We start from the raw sequence: 15,957 nt of genomic DNA, 5'->3' as shown, positions 1-15,957 counted from the left end.
CGTTTGTACAAAGAAACCCCTTAGCCGCGCTTGTAAGGATTGCGGTAAGGAATTCAGCACCGTTCAAAAGATGCAACAACATCAGGATAAACGCATTTGTGGGCTTTGTAAGGACTGTAATAAGGAATTCCCCAACCCCTTCGAAATGCAGCAGCATCTGAAAAGCGGCGTCTGTAATCGAACCAGACAGTGTAGTTTCTGTAATAAGATACTTAGTAGTCGTCAACGTTTACAGACGCACCGGAGAACGCATGAAGTGAATTATCGATTTCTCTTTGGGGCGTATGACTTGGAAGGCGTGGATTGCTACCAATGTGCGGATTTGATGTGTCGCTGCCCGCATAAAGAGGATTACTTAAGGAATCGCATAGATTACCATAAGAAGATAGTCCGTACTTTCCCCTCTTTCGAACGCGCCCAAGGCGTTCCGTGGACTAAAAGGGAGTATTGGAGGCAGGAGTGCGATCGTTGTGTTTGTGTTAGAGAAGAGGAACATATCTTCAACTGTCTTAACAAAGATTTAACCTAAACGTCAACATTCTGAGGCATTCTTTGAAATAGTTTCCGGGGTGTCTTAACAAAGATTTAACCTAAACGTCAACATTCTAAGACACTTTTGAAATAGTTTCCGGGGTGTCTTAACAAAGCTTTAACCTTATTGTTAACATTCTGAGACACTCTTTGAAATAGTTTCCGGGGTGTCTTAACAAAGATTTAACCTTATTGTTAACATTCTGAGACACTCTTTGAAATAGTTTCCGGGGTGTCTTAACAAAGATTTAACCTTATCGTAAACATTCTGAGACACTTTTGAAATAGCATTTCTTGGGGCCTTTAATAGTAAGGTAGGGTTTGCGCAAAGAGTCTCAAATCCCATCCTTATTTTTATTCATTAATAATAATAAATAAAAATAAGGACCCCTTTTAAAGGTATATGCTAGCCTACGCAGCTGCCTTTCTGGGAGGCATTCTAATTACCCTTTCAATATATGGACTGTATTACTTGCGAACTACCTGCCGACTGCATTACCCCTTGTAAGCCACCGCGTAAAAAATACACCTGCCTTCATTGCGACAGGGTATTCTCCGAAGGATCCTTTGTGGGGCATTGGTGCTCCGCGGATCCTAAAGCGCAGCGGACTTTAGCAGACGCGCTTAACTACAAAGAGGAGATGGAGTGACTCTTCTTTCAATGTCAAACTTCCATCGGCCATTTACCTTACCATAGCTGCGTAAGTGGGTGAATTCCTCGCCCTGAATTACGTACCGCACGCAATCCGGCGCCCAAAGGGAATATTCCTTGCCTTCTAAGTCTTTGAGGACTAACCGTAAACGGTCGATGTCTTCGAAGACGACGTAATTTTTTATTTCGTATGCTTTACCGTGGACAAGATCACGCCAGTGAGTCAAGCTGAGCTTCATTATACCTATGGAATATCTTTAGGTGCGTTTTCAAAGTGGCGTAGGACTTAAACCGCTTTACACAGCCCTTACAGGGAATACGAATGCCATCCGCGTAATCCATCAGGGCACGGCAGATGATGTCGTAATCGTTGCTAACCATCGTTAGGTAACCATTTACGTCAAGCTGCGCAATTTTTTTGGATTGCTTTGCGGACAAGACACCGTTTCCTTTTGGGGTTTTCAACTCAATACACAACCCGCGGTATTTCTTATGCGCATTTAGGATTAAGAGGTCGGGTTGACCGGCTTGGTAGCCTTTTCGCCAGCAGGTTATTCGCTTGCGGTCTGAATCTTGAAGTTCGCCAAGGCCTGGTGCTATGATGAATTCAGGGTAAAACCTACGCATGTAATCGACTACCTTTGCATGCAGGTCAGCTTCATTTTCTATCTTAAAAACTAATTTATTCGGGCTGTCGAAGCGTTTGTCCATCGCATATTTACCCGTCTTTCTCAACGCGGGTAGGACTTCTTCGAGGACCCAATCTTCGAGGAGAATATCAACTGATACAACCCGGATTCGTTCACATACAGGGAATGTGGGTGTGAATTGGAAGGGAGGCGATTCACCTCCATTCTAAGTTCGCTAAGCCTTACCTTGTATTTATCGCGAACGTGCACCTTAATTGCATCTTTTGGGCGTTCGTAGCCCAATGCGGCCGCTACTTCCTTTGCTTTGAAGTACAATTTATCGCCTTGCACGACTTGCAGTTTCGTACCGTTGCTTTCAAATACGCGAAGCATTGTATATTCAAGAAATATTTTAACATTGACGACTTCATTCCTCAGCCGTCCTAGTAGGCAACGCTTTTCAATTGGTTCATTTCTACGCTCAGTTGCGCGTCAGACACGACGAAGACGTAGCAGTTTATTTTATCACCGTCGCCCGCGGAGGCATTCTTGGTGCGTTTGATTTCCAATGTTATGCCATCCTGCGTATTTACTAGACGGAGGCCTTGACCATGTAGGTCTTCGTCGTTAATGGTGCGCATGTCAATCCACAGCGCATACTTATTCTTAAAGAATTCCTCGGGGCTAATTTGGTCGCCAAACTTGCGCATGGCCTCTCTGTACATGTCTGCGGGCTTTATCCCCTGGGAGTAGACCTTGTTTGGAACGCCGTTTATGTTGACCCCCACGTTAGTAATGTTGGGGTTGTGAAAGGCCTCGGAGTCGCGCTTACCGGCTTCGTAGGGTTTGGCAAACACCAGCATTAACCCCGTGAGACTTCTTCGCGGGAGGTTAATGCTTTGGTTGATAACCTCATCCGTCTTATCCAGGAAGCTGAACGTCTTATACATCACTACGTGGTCGTAAAGGAATGCCTTGCCGGAGCTGTATTCCATGCCAGCGCTACGGGCCAGCTCTTCGCTGTACACGGTCTCGTACTGTAATTCTAAGTTGGTAATAGAGTATGGGGTTGTTGTGGTAAGTGCAGTGCTTAGCCCACCAATAATGTTATTAGCATCTGCTAAAGTTACTTCAAACTGTAGCTCGGATAACTGTCTTGGGTAATACGCGCCGTGATTCGTGATTACTTCAAAGTCCAGTGGTATGACATACTTGCTACCATAGGCTGTCTTTATTCGCTTTGCGTCTGCCACTGCGGTTTCTCCGCTGCCGTCAGTAGGTTGCGTTTTCGTAGGTGTGCGGACCTTACGTAGAATGACACTACCAATTCCTTGTTCTATCCTTTGCGCGCGGTCAAATGCTGTTAACCATAAGTCTTTGTACGTGGTATACAGATCGTACCTATTTAAGTCCAGCAAGGATTCCCCGGCGAACTTTACGCGCATCTTAGAAACAATGTTGCGACCCACGTTGTTAACGATAATCCTTTCATCTGTGGGGCTTGACTGTACCGCTAGGTCAAACCTCAAAGCCAAGGTGCCAGGAACTAAGACTAGGTTATCCGTTAGACGGGGCATGCCTACGTACAAGGTTTCTCCTGGCTTTGCGCTAGAAGGTGTGAATGTGACCCGGTGAAAGGTGCGTTCTGCTTTCAGTCCGCCAACCTGCTTAGGTAATACGTTGGGATTTAACTTTGAGCTTATCATATATAATGGAAGTAGAAGGAACGGATTTTGATCCCCTTACCGAAGAAGGTCAAGTAGATATTAACGACGAAGAATACGAGTCTTTACTTCCTAATGACAACGTTGACGGGCAAGGCCTCTTTACGAAATTAAGGGGTAAGTATGGCAGCAGGGCCCGCGAGGCTTGGCGTTCCTTAGAGGATAAGTGGCAATCAAGGAACCCAGGGCGACCTATTCCAGAATATTTGGAATTGCAAAACTTGGATTCCACGGACCTAAGAACCGAAATGCTAAGGGGGCTTTTAGACGACGTAAGGGAGAAATTTCCAAATGTGGACTTGGCCCGCCTTAATTTCCAAACCGGAGATAAGGGGCAAATTCAAATCCAGTACCAAGGAAGGGATAAGTGGTATAATCTCTACCAAAGGAGAGACTCCGACAGGCTCACCAGTAATCTCCCAAAAGAAATCAAAAACGCATTAGGAAGGCCTAATTTGGTGGAAAGACTAAGAGAAAACGATGAAAACACCAGCGAAGCCTTTGAAAAGTTCAAGACCCTAATGCAGCGGCAACAAAAGGGCGCTGAGGCGATAAGGGAAGTCGAAGGACTAAAGGAAACAATGGAGGAAAGGGAGGCAGAATACATGCGACAAAACCGACTACTTCTCGATGCTCAAAAGAGAGAACTTAACGATAAAAACCAAAGAATAATAGAAATGAGAGAACAAACAGACAACGCCCTACGCGATAGGGACCAAGCCCAAAAGGCCTTCGAACTTGCCCTGCAAGACCTAGACATAAGCAAGGAAGAAGCTAAGAACTTACGTACCACCATAGCTGGCTCTTTAGAGGAACGGCGGCAGTTGGTTGCCGAAATTAACACTAAGGAAGAACAAATCCGGCAAAGAGATCGGGCTATTGAAGACCTGGAGGGACAAATAGAGCGGCAGCAGGAAATAATTAATGACCAAACTCGTCCCGAAGAGGAAAGGGAGGCAGCACAAAAGGAATTAGAAGCCCTTCAGGAAAGAGTCGCGGAATTACGAGCGCAAAAGGCCAACCTGGAAAGAGAATTGGGACTTACCACCAAGGAAAAGGTAAAAAGAGCCCTTTTGAAGTATGGTCTTCCGCTGGCATTTGCGGTTGCTATTTCGAGCGTAGTAGGCGTAATCCTTAGCGCGCTTAAGGCTACGGGCGCGGGCGTAAAGAAATTAGGCAATGGGCTGACGGACTTGGGAAAAAAGATGGCAGCCGGTCTTCCTGGGCTGCTGGGTAGCGTTCTTGGCCTAGCGCTTAGGGCCGGCGGAGAACTGCTAAAGTTTGTGGGGAATAACATTTGGATATTAGTCGTAGCTATTGGAGTGGTACTCCTGAAGAAGATGAAGGGTTAATCTTATCCTCGTGTATTACTGGTGGCTTATCGTCGTCGGGCGCCCGAGGTGTTCTCGACTGGGGATAAGTAAAGATAGTATTCGCGCCGCCTTGATAATGCGGAACTAGCGGCAGCACGCTCATGGTGCTAATGGGCTTATGATTCCAAGTAGCATCCGTCGAAGGGTTAACAGTCGGGGCGGCATTTATTCGTATGCGGCCGTTACCATCGCTGGGGCGAACTTGAAGCTTTTCATATTGACAATTAGCTATCATATGGAAAGTTACCGGCGTTATGTCTTCCGCTTGCGGAGGAACGGGCTCCGACGAAAAATGAACTGGATGTCTGGTATTACTTTTTACCCTGTATGGCGGTAATGGGTGGTTATTCTCATCAACGATCCTAAAACCGGCATTGCATGAGTACCCCGCCGAAATACAAATAGTGCACATGATCAATCCCAGGCCTCCAACCTCCACCCACAATCCGGCGTATTGCCACTTGTCGCCCACGTACTCCTTTTCCTCCAGGTAATGGAGAAACCAATCTTCCTTCGCGTGTGGATTCATATATTTCAGCAAATAAATTTGCTTCTAAAGGCTAAGCACCGTAAGAGTGCTAATGGTAGCGTGATTATAAGGTCGATCTCTTTGGTCATGTATGCTATTTATCGTTACTACGCCCGTGTCGTCTACTCTCATTTGCAGCTTTACCTTCCCGTGGCAATTAGCAACCATATGGAAAGTCCAAACCGAGATGTTTTCGGCGCTGCCGGGGTTGGGCTCTACGGAGAAATGCGTAGGCTCCCTGTTGTTTGTCTTATTTCTCATAGGTTGCAGTATGCCATTGTCATCCAGGAACCTGAAGCCCACGTTGGCGTGACTGCTCGTGCCCATGCAAATACTACAAAGGATTAACTTCTTCCCTGAGTAGTTCAAGTCTACAGCCATGCCCGTGACATCAACCCAAGATGCCTGGTTGTATTTTTTCTCGCCTGTGTAAGTCGTATAGACGCAATCTACTCCAGCTACGTAGGGGTTGTTCATCGCCATATATAATAGCTCAGACCAATGCTTGCAGCTGCTAGACCGGCTTTTAGTAAGTTATGGTCATATTCCTCGGTAACCTTCTTTACTGGTTTCTTTGGTGGCTTTTCTACATGCGCCTTCTTTGATGGTTTTTCTACGTGCTCCTTCTTTGGCTTCTCCACGAAATGGGGAATGTTCCTAAGAGTGTCAGAGTTCACGTCATTCACCCCAAACTTCATATCCTTAGTAGCTCGTTGAAGTTTGTTGTTGTAACACACGACGGAATCGGCGTTGATGACCAAATTACTTGGCATTAGCCAACAACCAGGTGACAAAGCGTAATCCAGTCGCACTTTAGACTGCTGCACTGCAAGTTGATATCTCTGCACCGACTTAGAGATCTCATTCTCGATAACAGCGCTTTCGAAGAGGACAAGGAATACTTGTTGCGTTTCCTGCGACACACCGGAGGCATCTACGATGGGGCTGCGAGTGCTAACCTGGGCCCCTAGAATGCAGTAAACAAAGGCTTCGATGCTTCGATTAATCCTTGCGAGATTCTTTAGACCAATGCCCTTTGCGGCAAAGAAAGGCGCCCAAGGATATTTCTCTTTGCTTTCTATGAAGTAAATCAAGTCACCTTTTGACGCTTTACCCCCTAAGTCGGAGAATTCCCATCTGCTAGGATACCCCATACCCGGAGTTTCTATGCTGGCGCCAACATACGAAGCATAGGTGTAAGTCTCTCCTAAACCATGGGCGGCACCCTCTTTGTTGCGAAAATCAGGGTTGGTAAGCTTAAACTCATTCCTTAATCGCTCCCATGCGACTTTGTCATATTTGTTATCCTTCGGCTTAAAGATAGTGTCACTAGGAAGCGGTGCTCCTAACTCAAACAATATCCTACGAATAGTAAAAGCAACATGAAATCGCAGGAAAGGAATATGGAACATGTCCGCGGCTATACCGCATCCTTTAGTAGCAGCCCAGACAGCAAAGTTTAACTGCTGCGGCCAATACCGCATGTTGGGACCTGATAACCATTCTCTGGATTCTTTCCCTGAGGTATGTTTCATGGCAGTTTCTCTAAAGATGTCTCTGACTTTTATTTTGAAAGTCGTAGGGCCCACGGGGATTTCTAAGGAGGTAACCATCTTAGCAAAGTCATTTGCGCCACCTTTGTTATCGTAAAATGGGTAATCCTCCGTTGCCGGTAATAAATTCTCTGGAAAATTAGGCTGCCTTTCTTTATGCTCGGGTTTTGGGTTCTTTGGCTCCAAGTCCGCATTGCTGTACATTCTGGAGCCTTCATAGTAAATCCCATCGGGTCTTCTTTCAAACTTACTAGGGTCTGCATGCGGAAACATCTTCCTAAATGCTCTCCAGTTGGCATAATCCCTGTTGTCGTGATGTGGCTGCTCCTCAATATCATTCCCAAAAGCGTCGTACATTAGTATATATAATGGATGTTATACCATCAGCACCTCAGTTTTACCCAGATGTTCCCAATTATCACGCTACCACTAAGGATACAGGTCCTAACGAATTAAACGCGGAGAATTTCAGGCTTAATAAAGCGAACTTAATCCTGGCTTACTTGGAAGGGCAGGCAAAACACTATGAAAAAGTTAGAAAAAAGTACGTTAGAGCCCGGAGTACGCTACATAAGATTGCGATAACTTCAGGATCCATATCTGTTGTGTTAACGGGCTCTGGCGTTGCTACTTCGCTTACTGGGCCGGGAATAATCGTTGGAGTTCCTTTGGCCGGCGTTGGGGCAACCTGTGGTATTATTTCTGCTGTTGCTACGGGTATTATGAAAAAGCTATCCACGAAAATATCCAAGCATGACACGACAATAGCTCTGTCTAGGGCTAAAGTAAATACTATTACCGACCTTGTCTCAAAGGCTTTGCGTGACAGAAAGATAGACGACGTAGAATTCTCGCTTATTCTGGCCGAAGAAGACAAATACGAGAAATTAAAGTCGGACATAAGGAACAAAAAAACAGTCGTAAAAGATCTTTCCGAGGAATCTCGCAAAAAGATCTACCAAGAAGCGAAAGAAGAGCTTCAAAGAAAGCTTGCTCAGTAAACATCTGCTTTGAAAAGAGCGTGACGGGATTCTATTTACATATCGAACGTCAGTCTAGAAATTACGCGTAATATAAATTCAGTGAATTATTTGGCGAATTATTACGCGTAATATGTTATTGTCGCCTCGGAATCCATCCTAACAGGGGGTGGTTGGGGTCAATTTTGTAAAATATTTCGTAAATTACATCAGGATAATAAGGAATATCCTTATCCAGCCGACAAAACATCCACTCGGCTTTTGTCATATCAGAAACCTCAGGAATAGACTTACCGGTAATTTCAGACAAAAGATAGGGAATAGCTTTGTAATATTTCCCTAGTTTTAATTTTTTCAACGTTTTCCGTAGACTTTGCGGGGTTGACTCTTCTAAATGGTCTATGATTTTCTTCTTTACTTCGTCGCTTAAATATATCGGATGTAAACCTTGGATATGACTCATCCAGTCCCTGAAGTATTTTAATCTCTTATATGGGGTCTTCGTACGACCTCCATTGGCGTAATACTGCTCTCTGGTAGCATTTGGTACGGCATTACGAATATTCTTACCACACTCGTAACACTGTGCTGACGTGTCGTCTTCTATTTGCATTTTCTTACCACAACACCAAAAGGGTTCTGGCTTAGGTACGATAACTTTAGGTCTTAGACAAATTATGCAAAAGTCGTTAACGAACTCTTTACATTCTTCGCACTCCATATATAGACTAACATATTTAAGTGCGCTGTTGCCCTCAACCACACTTGGAGTGGGGGTCGTCCGTAGGTGGATTTTTGACGCGGGTCTTACCCCGTGTTGAGATTGCGCTGGAACCCCCATTCCCTATACTACTGGTACTGTATGTAAATATGGATGGGACATGAAAGATGCTGAGGTGGTGTGTCGTATGCTTGGTTACCCTGGAGTACAGAAATACATAACCACCAACTTTACACCCGCCAAGGGTATAACATGGCTGAGATACGTCGGTTGTACAGGAAGAGAAACGTCGATTGCAGACTGCAGTCACCGTGGATGGGGTAAAGCAATCTGTCACCATAGTGGAGACGTTGGAATGAAGTGTAAGATGGGTAAGTTCTGTGTAAGGAGACAACAAACTGACGATGTTTGATGGCTTTCTCTTCTGAAATAGATATGTTGCTTGTCTGTAGCACAGAGCACGAATGAGAATAAGCCAGTTCATAGTTTAAGAATTGGTTTCAGTGCGCATGCGATTTTATCTCAAATTTCTCACCTTCTTTTGTTTAATTAAGAACAAAGGAAGTTTTAAACAAAAGAAAGTGAGAAATTTAGTATAAAATTGCATGCGCACTGGAAACGATTCTTAAACTATGAACTGGCTTATACTGTCAGTTTTCTTTTTGGCAGTATTTATTTAAAGAAGCAAGTAAAATACAAACGAACTTCAGTTACCATATGCAATGATGGATGGGACAGATACGCTGCTTACGTCGTCTGTCCTATCTGGCTTGCAAGGCTTTATTGCTTGGGATTCGAAGAATCTATTGATCAATGTCGTCATGCTGGCTGGGGTAACACCGGTGGATGTGATCACAGCCGTGATGCTGGAGTGGTATGTGGCAATCTAACACCAGGTACAACTAGATAAGCTACAAAGCAAGATATTCATATGATTTTCAACACGAGAAGATAAATTTCGTATCTCCAAGCGGCCATGTAATATTCTGTTTATTATATAATTATCAATGAAGTATGTTTTGGCTTTTTCGGGCAATTCTTTCCGTGTATTTTTGAATAGGCATCGCAATGGTGTTATTTTCACACGTGAAAATAACATGTTATTTTCACGTGTGAAGATATCAATTTTTCGAAATACAGAAAAATAGATATTTCATTGGTAATTATATAATAAATATATATATTTCATACCCATAGGTGGAAAATGAAGTGCTTTATCCACTCTTAACCACTGATATAGTTAAATTTCTTTGCATGGTGTTAAATAACATGAATTAACAAATAGAAAACCAGATTTCAAAAAAATATATATATATACATATGAGAAACCCTTCATACACGTCACACCAACGTCGTTACTATGGTAACAGTTTGTATTACCCCATTCATAGTGGCTGCAGTCTGCAATCGACGTTTCTCTTCCTGTACAACCGACGTTCATCAGCCATATTATACCCTTGACGGGTGTAAAGTTGGTGGTTATGTATTCCTGTACTCCAGGGTAACCAAGCATACGACACACCACCTCAGCGTCTTTCTTGTCCCATCCATATTTACATACAGTACCCCATTGACCATGGTATCTGACTTCAAGTCGACCAAAATTGTCTGACCTTCCTCCAGCTAAACGAACTTGAACTGGTGGAGGATCTGTGGATTTGTACCAACATCATTTAGGTAAAAGTACAACTGACACGTGGACAAATGTTTGAAAAAGAATCAGTAGAGCTTTACTAAAGCTCTTATCTGAACAACAAATGAACTATTTAGATGATTGGCCTTGATGTGATGATAATTAAATGATTAGAGTAAAGTACGGATTTGTCTTTCTTACCTTCATTTGCCTGACAAACCACCCCAGCAAGACGTTTATTCGAGCACCATGAAGAAACCTTCCACCATCCACGGTGAGCACACTCTGATATCGACTTTTCTCTACCACTGCATCCCACAAGACCCATGAGAGTTCTTCTTGGTGTCTCTCCTTCAATAAACCGAATTGCGTGTTTAGCTGCTTTGTAACCAAGCATTTTGCAGATCACGTGAGCATCTCGTGTATCCCACAAATAATAACACACTACTCCCCAGGTCCCTTGATACAGTATTTCTACTTTGCCAGTATGGTTTTGATCTCCCACCAGACGAACTTCGATCGCTTTCTCCTCTGAAACAAATAGCTTTCAATAAACAAACAATATTCTAATCACGTCCCTTATACATTGCTTGATTTAATGTCCAGAGAGTAAAGATACACAATATATAGAGATAGCTATTCTAATCAACGTGGTCAGAAAAAGTAACGAGTGACATTTGATAAGATGTCACAAAAAAAATATATTGCGAGACTTTACGATACATTTGATGATCGTATAACCTTGTGACTTGACATGATTGAAAAGATAAACAAAGATCATATGAATATTATCTTGTTCTGTAGGTTATCTAGCTGTACCTGGTGTTAGATTGCCACATACCACTCCAGCATCACGGCTGTGATCACATCCACCAGTGTTACCCCAGCCACCATGAGGACACTGATCAATAGATTCTTCGTGTCCATAGCAACCATAACCTCTTAATTTAAGCCATATAGGACCAGTTCCTTTGACGCTAGCAGTCTTTGCTATTACTGCCTTGGAGTAATTCAACATGTGACACACCACGTAAGCAGCAAATATGTCCCATTCAGCATTGCATATGGTACCCCAAGTACCTTTGTATCTAACTTCTAAACGTCCCTCGTTAGGAGTCTTACCGTCCAATAGACGAACAGATACCTTGGACTTTGCTTCTGTAACAAACAGAAACGTGCTAGCTTAAGAATCTTTCTGTTTTCATTTTTAAGTGAGGTAGAATTCATAAAATCGATTATTCTCCTCTTTAAATATAAAACTGGCTTCTCAATTTTACTGAATTTGCATTTTCAGTTTTGTGGCCTGTCAAGTTGGATGCACACGCAACCTTGAGAAACCGGTCTATTAAACAAAAACAAAAACAAACAAAAAAACAGGGTATAAATAATAACAGAGGTATAAATCAGGTATAGTTGTTTTTTACTTTAACTTGGAGAACGATACGCTTTACCGACATTGACTATCGTCTACATTACGCCAGAAAGTATTAACTTCTACACGTCGCCCGTTAGGAGTCTTGCCATCCACTAGACGAACAGCTACATCAGGCGTCGGGCTCTAATATTGGTAAAATTGAAATATATAAATTCATAAGTACTACTGATCGATCTTATTCTCGCTTAGGTATTTACTTTGCAGGTTTTCAGCATTGCTTATTGCTTTATTTGAATTTGATGATCACAGGGGTGTTCTTTTTCCATTTAGGTTTCATATTGGAATGGAGATTCAAAAATACATCTCATTGTGCAGAATTGTGCAGCACATGAAAGACCTTTATAAAATATATATTACATACATACCTGTGGAAAATGAAGTGCCTTTTCCACTCTAAACCATTGAAATAGTTAAATAAATCCCTGTATCTCCCAATATTTCTTTACATGTTGTTAAATAACATGGATGAACAAACAGAAAACTAGATTTCAAAAAAATATCATATTGATATGACTAACCCTGAATAGACGTCACTCCAACGTCTTCATCATGGTAACAATACGCATTACCCCATCCACGGTGACTACAGTCTGCAATCGACGTTTCTTTTCCTGTGCATTCAATGTTGCTCACCCATATTATACCCTTGACTGGTGTAAAGTTGGTGGTTATGTGTTCCTGTACTTCAGGGTAACCAAGCATACGACACACCACCTCAGCGTCTTTCATGTCCCATCCATATTTACATACAGTACCCCACTGACCATGGTATCTGACTTCAAGTCGACCAGAATTGCCTGACCTTCCTCCAGCTAAACGAACTTGAACTGGTGGAGGATCTGTGGATTTGTACCAACATCATTGAGGTCATTGTAAAACTGACACTTGGACAAGGGCTTGAAAGAGAATGAGAAGAGCTTCACTAAAGCTCTTATCTGATCAACAAATGAATTATTTAGATGATTGGTTTTGATGTCATGATAATTGAATGATTAGAGTAAAGTAGAGATTTGTCTTTCTTACCTTCATTTGTCTGACAAACCACACCAGCTAGAAGTTTATTCGAGCAGGAATACTTCCACCATCCTGAGTGAGCACAGTCTGCTATCGACTTTTCTCTACCTCTGCATCCCACACCATACATGAGCATTCTTCTTGGTGTCTCTCCTTCAATGTACCGAATGGCGTTTTCAGCTGCCTTGTAACCAAGCATTCTGCAGATCACGTGAGCATCTCGAATATCCCACCACTCATACGACCAATCATCACAGACTACTCCCCAGGTCCCTTGATACAGAATTTCTACTTTGCCAGTATGGTTTTGATCTCCCACCAGACGAACTTTGATCGCTTTCTCCTCTGAAACAAATAGGTTTCAATGAACAAACAACATTCTAATCACATTCCTTACACTGCGTGATTTGACTTTCAGAAAGTAATGTTACACTTTATAAATAGGTAGCTATTCTACCTAAAAGCAACTTGAATATTTGATAGAAATAGCAAAGAATGCAAGAATGTTCGGTTGAAACCTTTTATCTTGTTTTTGACACGATTGAATAGATAAACAAAGATCATATAAAGGATTTGTTTTGTAACTTATCTAGTTGTACCTGGTGTTAGATTGCCACATACCACTCCAGCATCACGGCTGTGATCACATCCACCAGTGTTACCCCAGCCACCATGACGACACTGGTCGATAGATTCTTCGGATCCCGAGCAATAAAGCCTTGCAAGCCAGATAGGACAGACGACGTAAGCAGCGTATCTGTCCCATCCATCATTGCATATAGTTCCCCATGTACCTTTGTATCTTACTTCTACACGTCCCTCGTTCATGAGTCTTGCCATCCACTAGACGAACAGCTACATCAGACGTTGGTCTCTAAAATTGGTGAAATTGAAATTTACAAATTCATAAGTACTACTGATCGATCTTATTCTTATAGGTTTTTAATTTGCAGGTATTTAGCATAGCTTATTACTTTATTTTGATTTGATGAACACAATGGTGTTCTTTTTTCCATTCAGGTTCTAATGGAATGGAGATTCAAAAATTCGTCTCATGGTGTAGAATTGCGTAACACATGGAATACCTTTAAAATATATATATTTCATACCCTTCCGTGGAAAATGAAGTGCCTTTTCCACTCTTAGCCACTAATTTAGTTAAATTAATCCCTGTATCTTCATTTTATTATATATTTTTTCTTTACATGGTGTTAAATAACATGGATGAAAAAATAGAAAACCAGATTAAAAAATCATATACATATGAAAAACTCGTCATACACGTCACTCCAACGTCCTATCTATAGTAAGAGCCTGTATTACCCCATCCATTGTGCCTGCAGTCTGTAATCGACGTTTCTCTTCCTGTACACCCGACGTTTCTCAGCCATATTATACCCTTGACGGTTGTAAAGTCTGTAGTTAGGTGTTCCTTTACTCCCGGGTAACCAAGCATACGACACACCACCTCAGCGTCTTTCATGTCCCATCCATCATTACATACAGTACCCCACTGACCGTGGTACCTGACTTCAAGTCGACCAGAATTGACTGACCTTCCTCCAGCTAAACGAACTTGAACTGGTGGAGGATCTGTGGATTTGCATCAACATCATTGAGGTCATAGTACAACTGACCCTTGGACAAGCGTTTGAAAGAGAATAAGTAGAGCTTTACTAAAGCTATTGTCTGATCAACAAATGAACCATTTAGATTATTGCCTTTGATGTGATGATAATTGAATGATTAGAGTAAATTAGAGATTTGTCTTTCTTACCTTCATTTGTCTGACAAACCACACCAGCTAGGCGTTTGTTTGAGCAAAATAAATAAACATTCCACCATTCTAGGTGAGCACACTCTGCTATCGACTTTTCTCTACCCCTGCATGCCATATATTTTAAGAGCGTTCTTCTTGGTATCTCTCCTTCAATGTACCGAATTAAATGTTCAGCTGCCTCGTAACCAAGCATTCTGCAGATCACGTGAGCATCTCGTATATCCCACCACCAAACATCACACACTACTCCCCAGGTCCCTTGATACAGAATTTCTACTTTGCCAGTATGGTTTTGATCTCCAACCAGACGAACTTTGATCGCTTTCTCCTCTGAAACAAATAGTGTTCAATAAACAACCAACACTCTAATCACATCCCTTACATTGCTTAATTTGATGCTAAGACAGTAACGGTGCACATTATGTATACATAACTTTTCTAATAAACGTGGTGACAAAAAGTATAACTTGAATATTTGATAAAAGTGGAAAACGCACTAATGCAAGAAGCATCATTTGATGATATAAAATTCTTATTTTTTGACACGATTGAATAGATAAACAAAGATCCTATGAAAGGGTTATTTTTGAAAGTTATCTAGTTGTACCTTGTGTTAGATTGCCACATACCACTCCAGCATCACGCCTATGATCACATCCAACAGTGTTACCCCAGCCAGCATGAAGACACTGATCAATAGATTCTTGGGATCCTGTGCAAAGGAGACCTTTAAGCCATATTTGACCAGTTCCTTTGACGCTAGCAGTTGTTGCTGTAACTGCCTTGGAGTAATTCAACATGTTACACACCACGTCAGCAGCGTATATGTCCCATCCATGATTGCATATGGTACCCCAAGTACCTTTGTATCTTACTTCTACACGTCCCTCGTTCATGAGTCTTGCCATCCACTAGACGAACACCTACATCAGACGTTGGTCTCTAAAATTGGTAAAATTGGAATTTATAAATTCATAAGTACTACTGATCGATCTTATTCTCTTAGGTTTTTATTTTGCAGGTATTCAGCATAGCTTATAACTTCATTTGAATTTGATGAACACAATAGTGTTGTTTTTCCATTTAGGTTCTAATGGAATGAAGATTAAAAAATTCGTCTCATGGTGCAGAATTGCGTAACACATGGAATACCTCTAAAACATATATATTTCATACCCTTCCTTGGAAAATGAAGTGCCTTTTCCACTCTTAACCACTAATTTAGTTAAATAAATCCCTGTATCTTCATCTTATTATATATTTGCCCTTCAAATGGTGTTAAATAACATGGATGAAAAAATAGAAAACCAGACTTTAAAAAAATCATATACATATGAAACACTCGTCATACACGTCACTCCAACGTCTTCCCCATGGTAGCAGTTTGTATTACCCCATCCATT

At 42.0% G+C, this 15,957-nt stretch overlaps 3 protein-coding genes across 3 annotated transcripts; all 3 read right to left on the bottom strand.

Moving 5' to 3' along the window:
- Positions 1 to 9,544: 9,544 nt before the first annotated feature.
- On the bottom strand, positions 9,545 to 11,782 carry LOC116292507 (neurotrypsin-like). Its single transcript, XM_089040298.1, has 5 exons — positions 11,770 to 11,782; positions 11,145 to 11,483; positions 10,527 to 10,856; positions 10,073 to 10,342; positions 9,545 to 9,603 (listed from the first exon to the last, which is right to left on the bottom strand). Exons 1-5 carry the CDS (start codon positions 11,780 to 11,782, stop codon positions 9,545 to 9,547), a joined length of 1,011 nt encoding a protein of 336 aa, XP_088896424.1.
- LOC148905402 (neurotrypsin-like) lies at positions 11,720 to 13,614 on the bottom strand. The gene is made up of 4 exons (XM_089040297.1): positions 13,374 to 13,614; positions 12,784 to 13,119; positions 12,279 to 12,599; positions 11,720 to 11,883 (listed from the first exon to the last, which is right to left on the bottom strand). Exons 1-4 carry the CDS (start codon positions 13,612 to 13,614, stop codon positions 11,870 to 11,872), a joined length of 912 nt encoding a protein of 303 aa, XP_088896423.1. The 3' UTR covers positions 11,720 to 11,869.
- Positions 13,615 to 14,053: 439 nt separating this feature from the next.
- On the bottom strand, positions 14,054 to 15,469 carry LOC116292509 (scavenger receptor cysteine-rich domain superfamily protein-like). The gene is made up of 3 exons (XM_089039915.1): positions 15,162 to 15,469; positions 14,552 to 14,884; positions 14,054 to 14,367 (listed from the first exon to the last, which is right to left on the bottom strand). Exons 1-3 carry the CDS (start codon positions 15,460 to 15,462, stop codon positions 14,072 to 14,074), a joined length of 930 nt encoding a protein of 309 aa, XP_088896041.1. The 5' UTR covers positions 15,463 to 15,469; the 3' UTR covers positions 14,054 to 14,071.
- Between the last annotated feature and the right edge of the window lie 488 nt (positions 15,470 to 15,957).

Source organism: Actinia tenebrosa, unplaced genomic scaffold (genome assembly GCF_029948245.1).
Source record: "Actinia tenebrosa isolate PJP-AT-01 unplaced genomic scaffold, QUT_ActTen_1.0 PGA_scaffold7__59_contigs__length_16204524, whole genome shotgun sequence".
Taxonomy (NCBI): domain Eukaryota; kingdom Metazoa; phylum Cnidaria; class Anthozoa; order Actiniaria; family Actiniidae; genus Actinia; species Actinia tenebrosa.
Note: the sequence above shows the minus strand (reverse complement) of the source record. Positions and strands in the feature narration are given on the sequence as shown.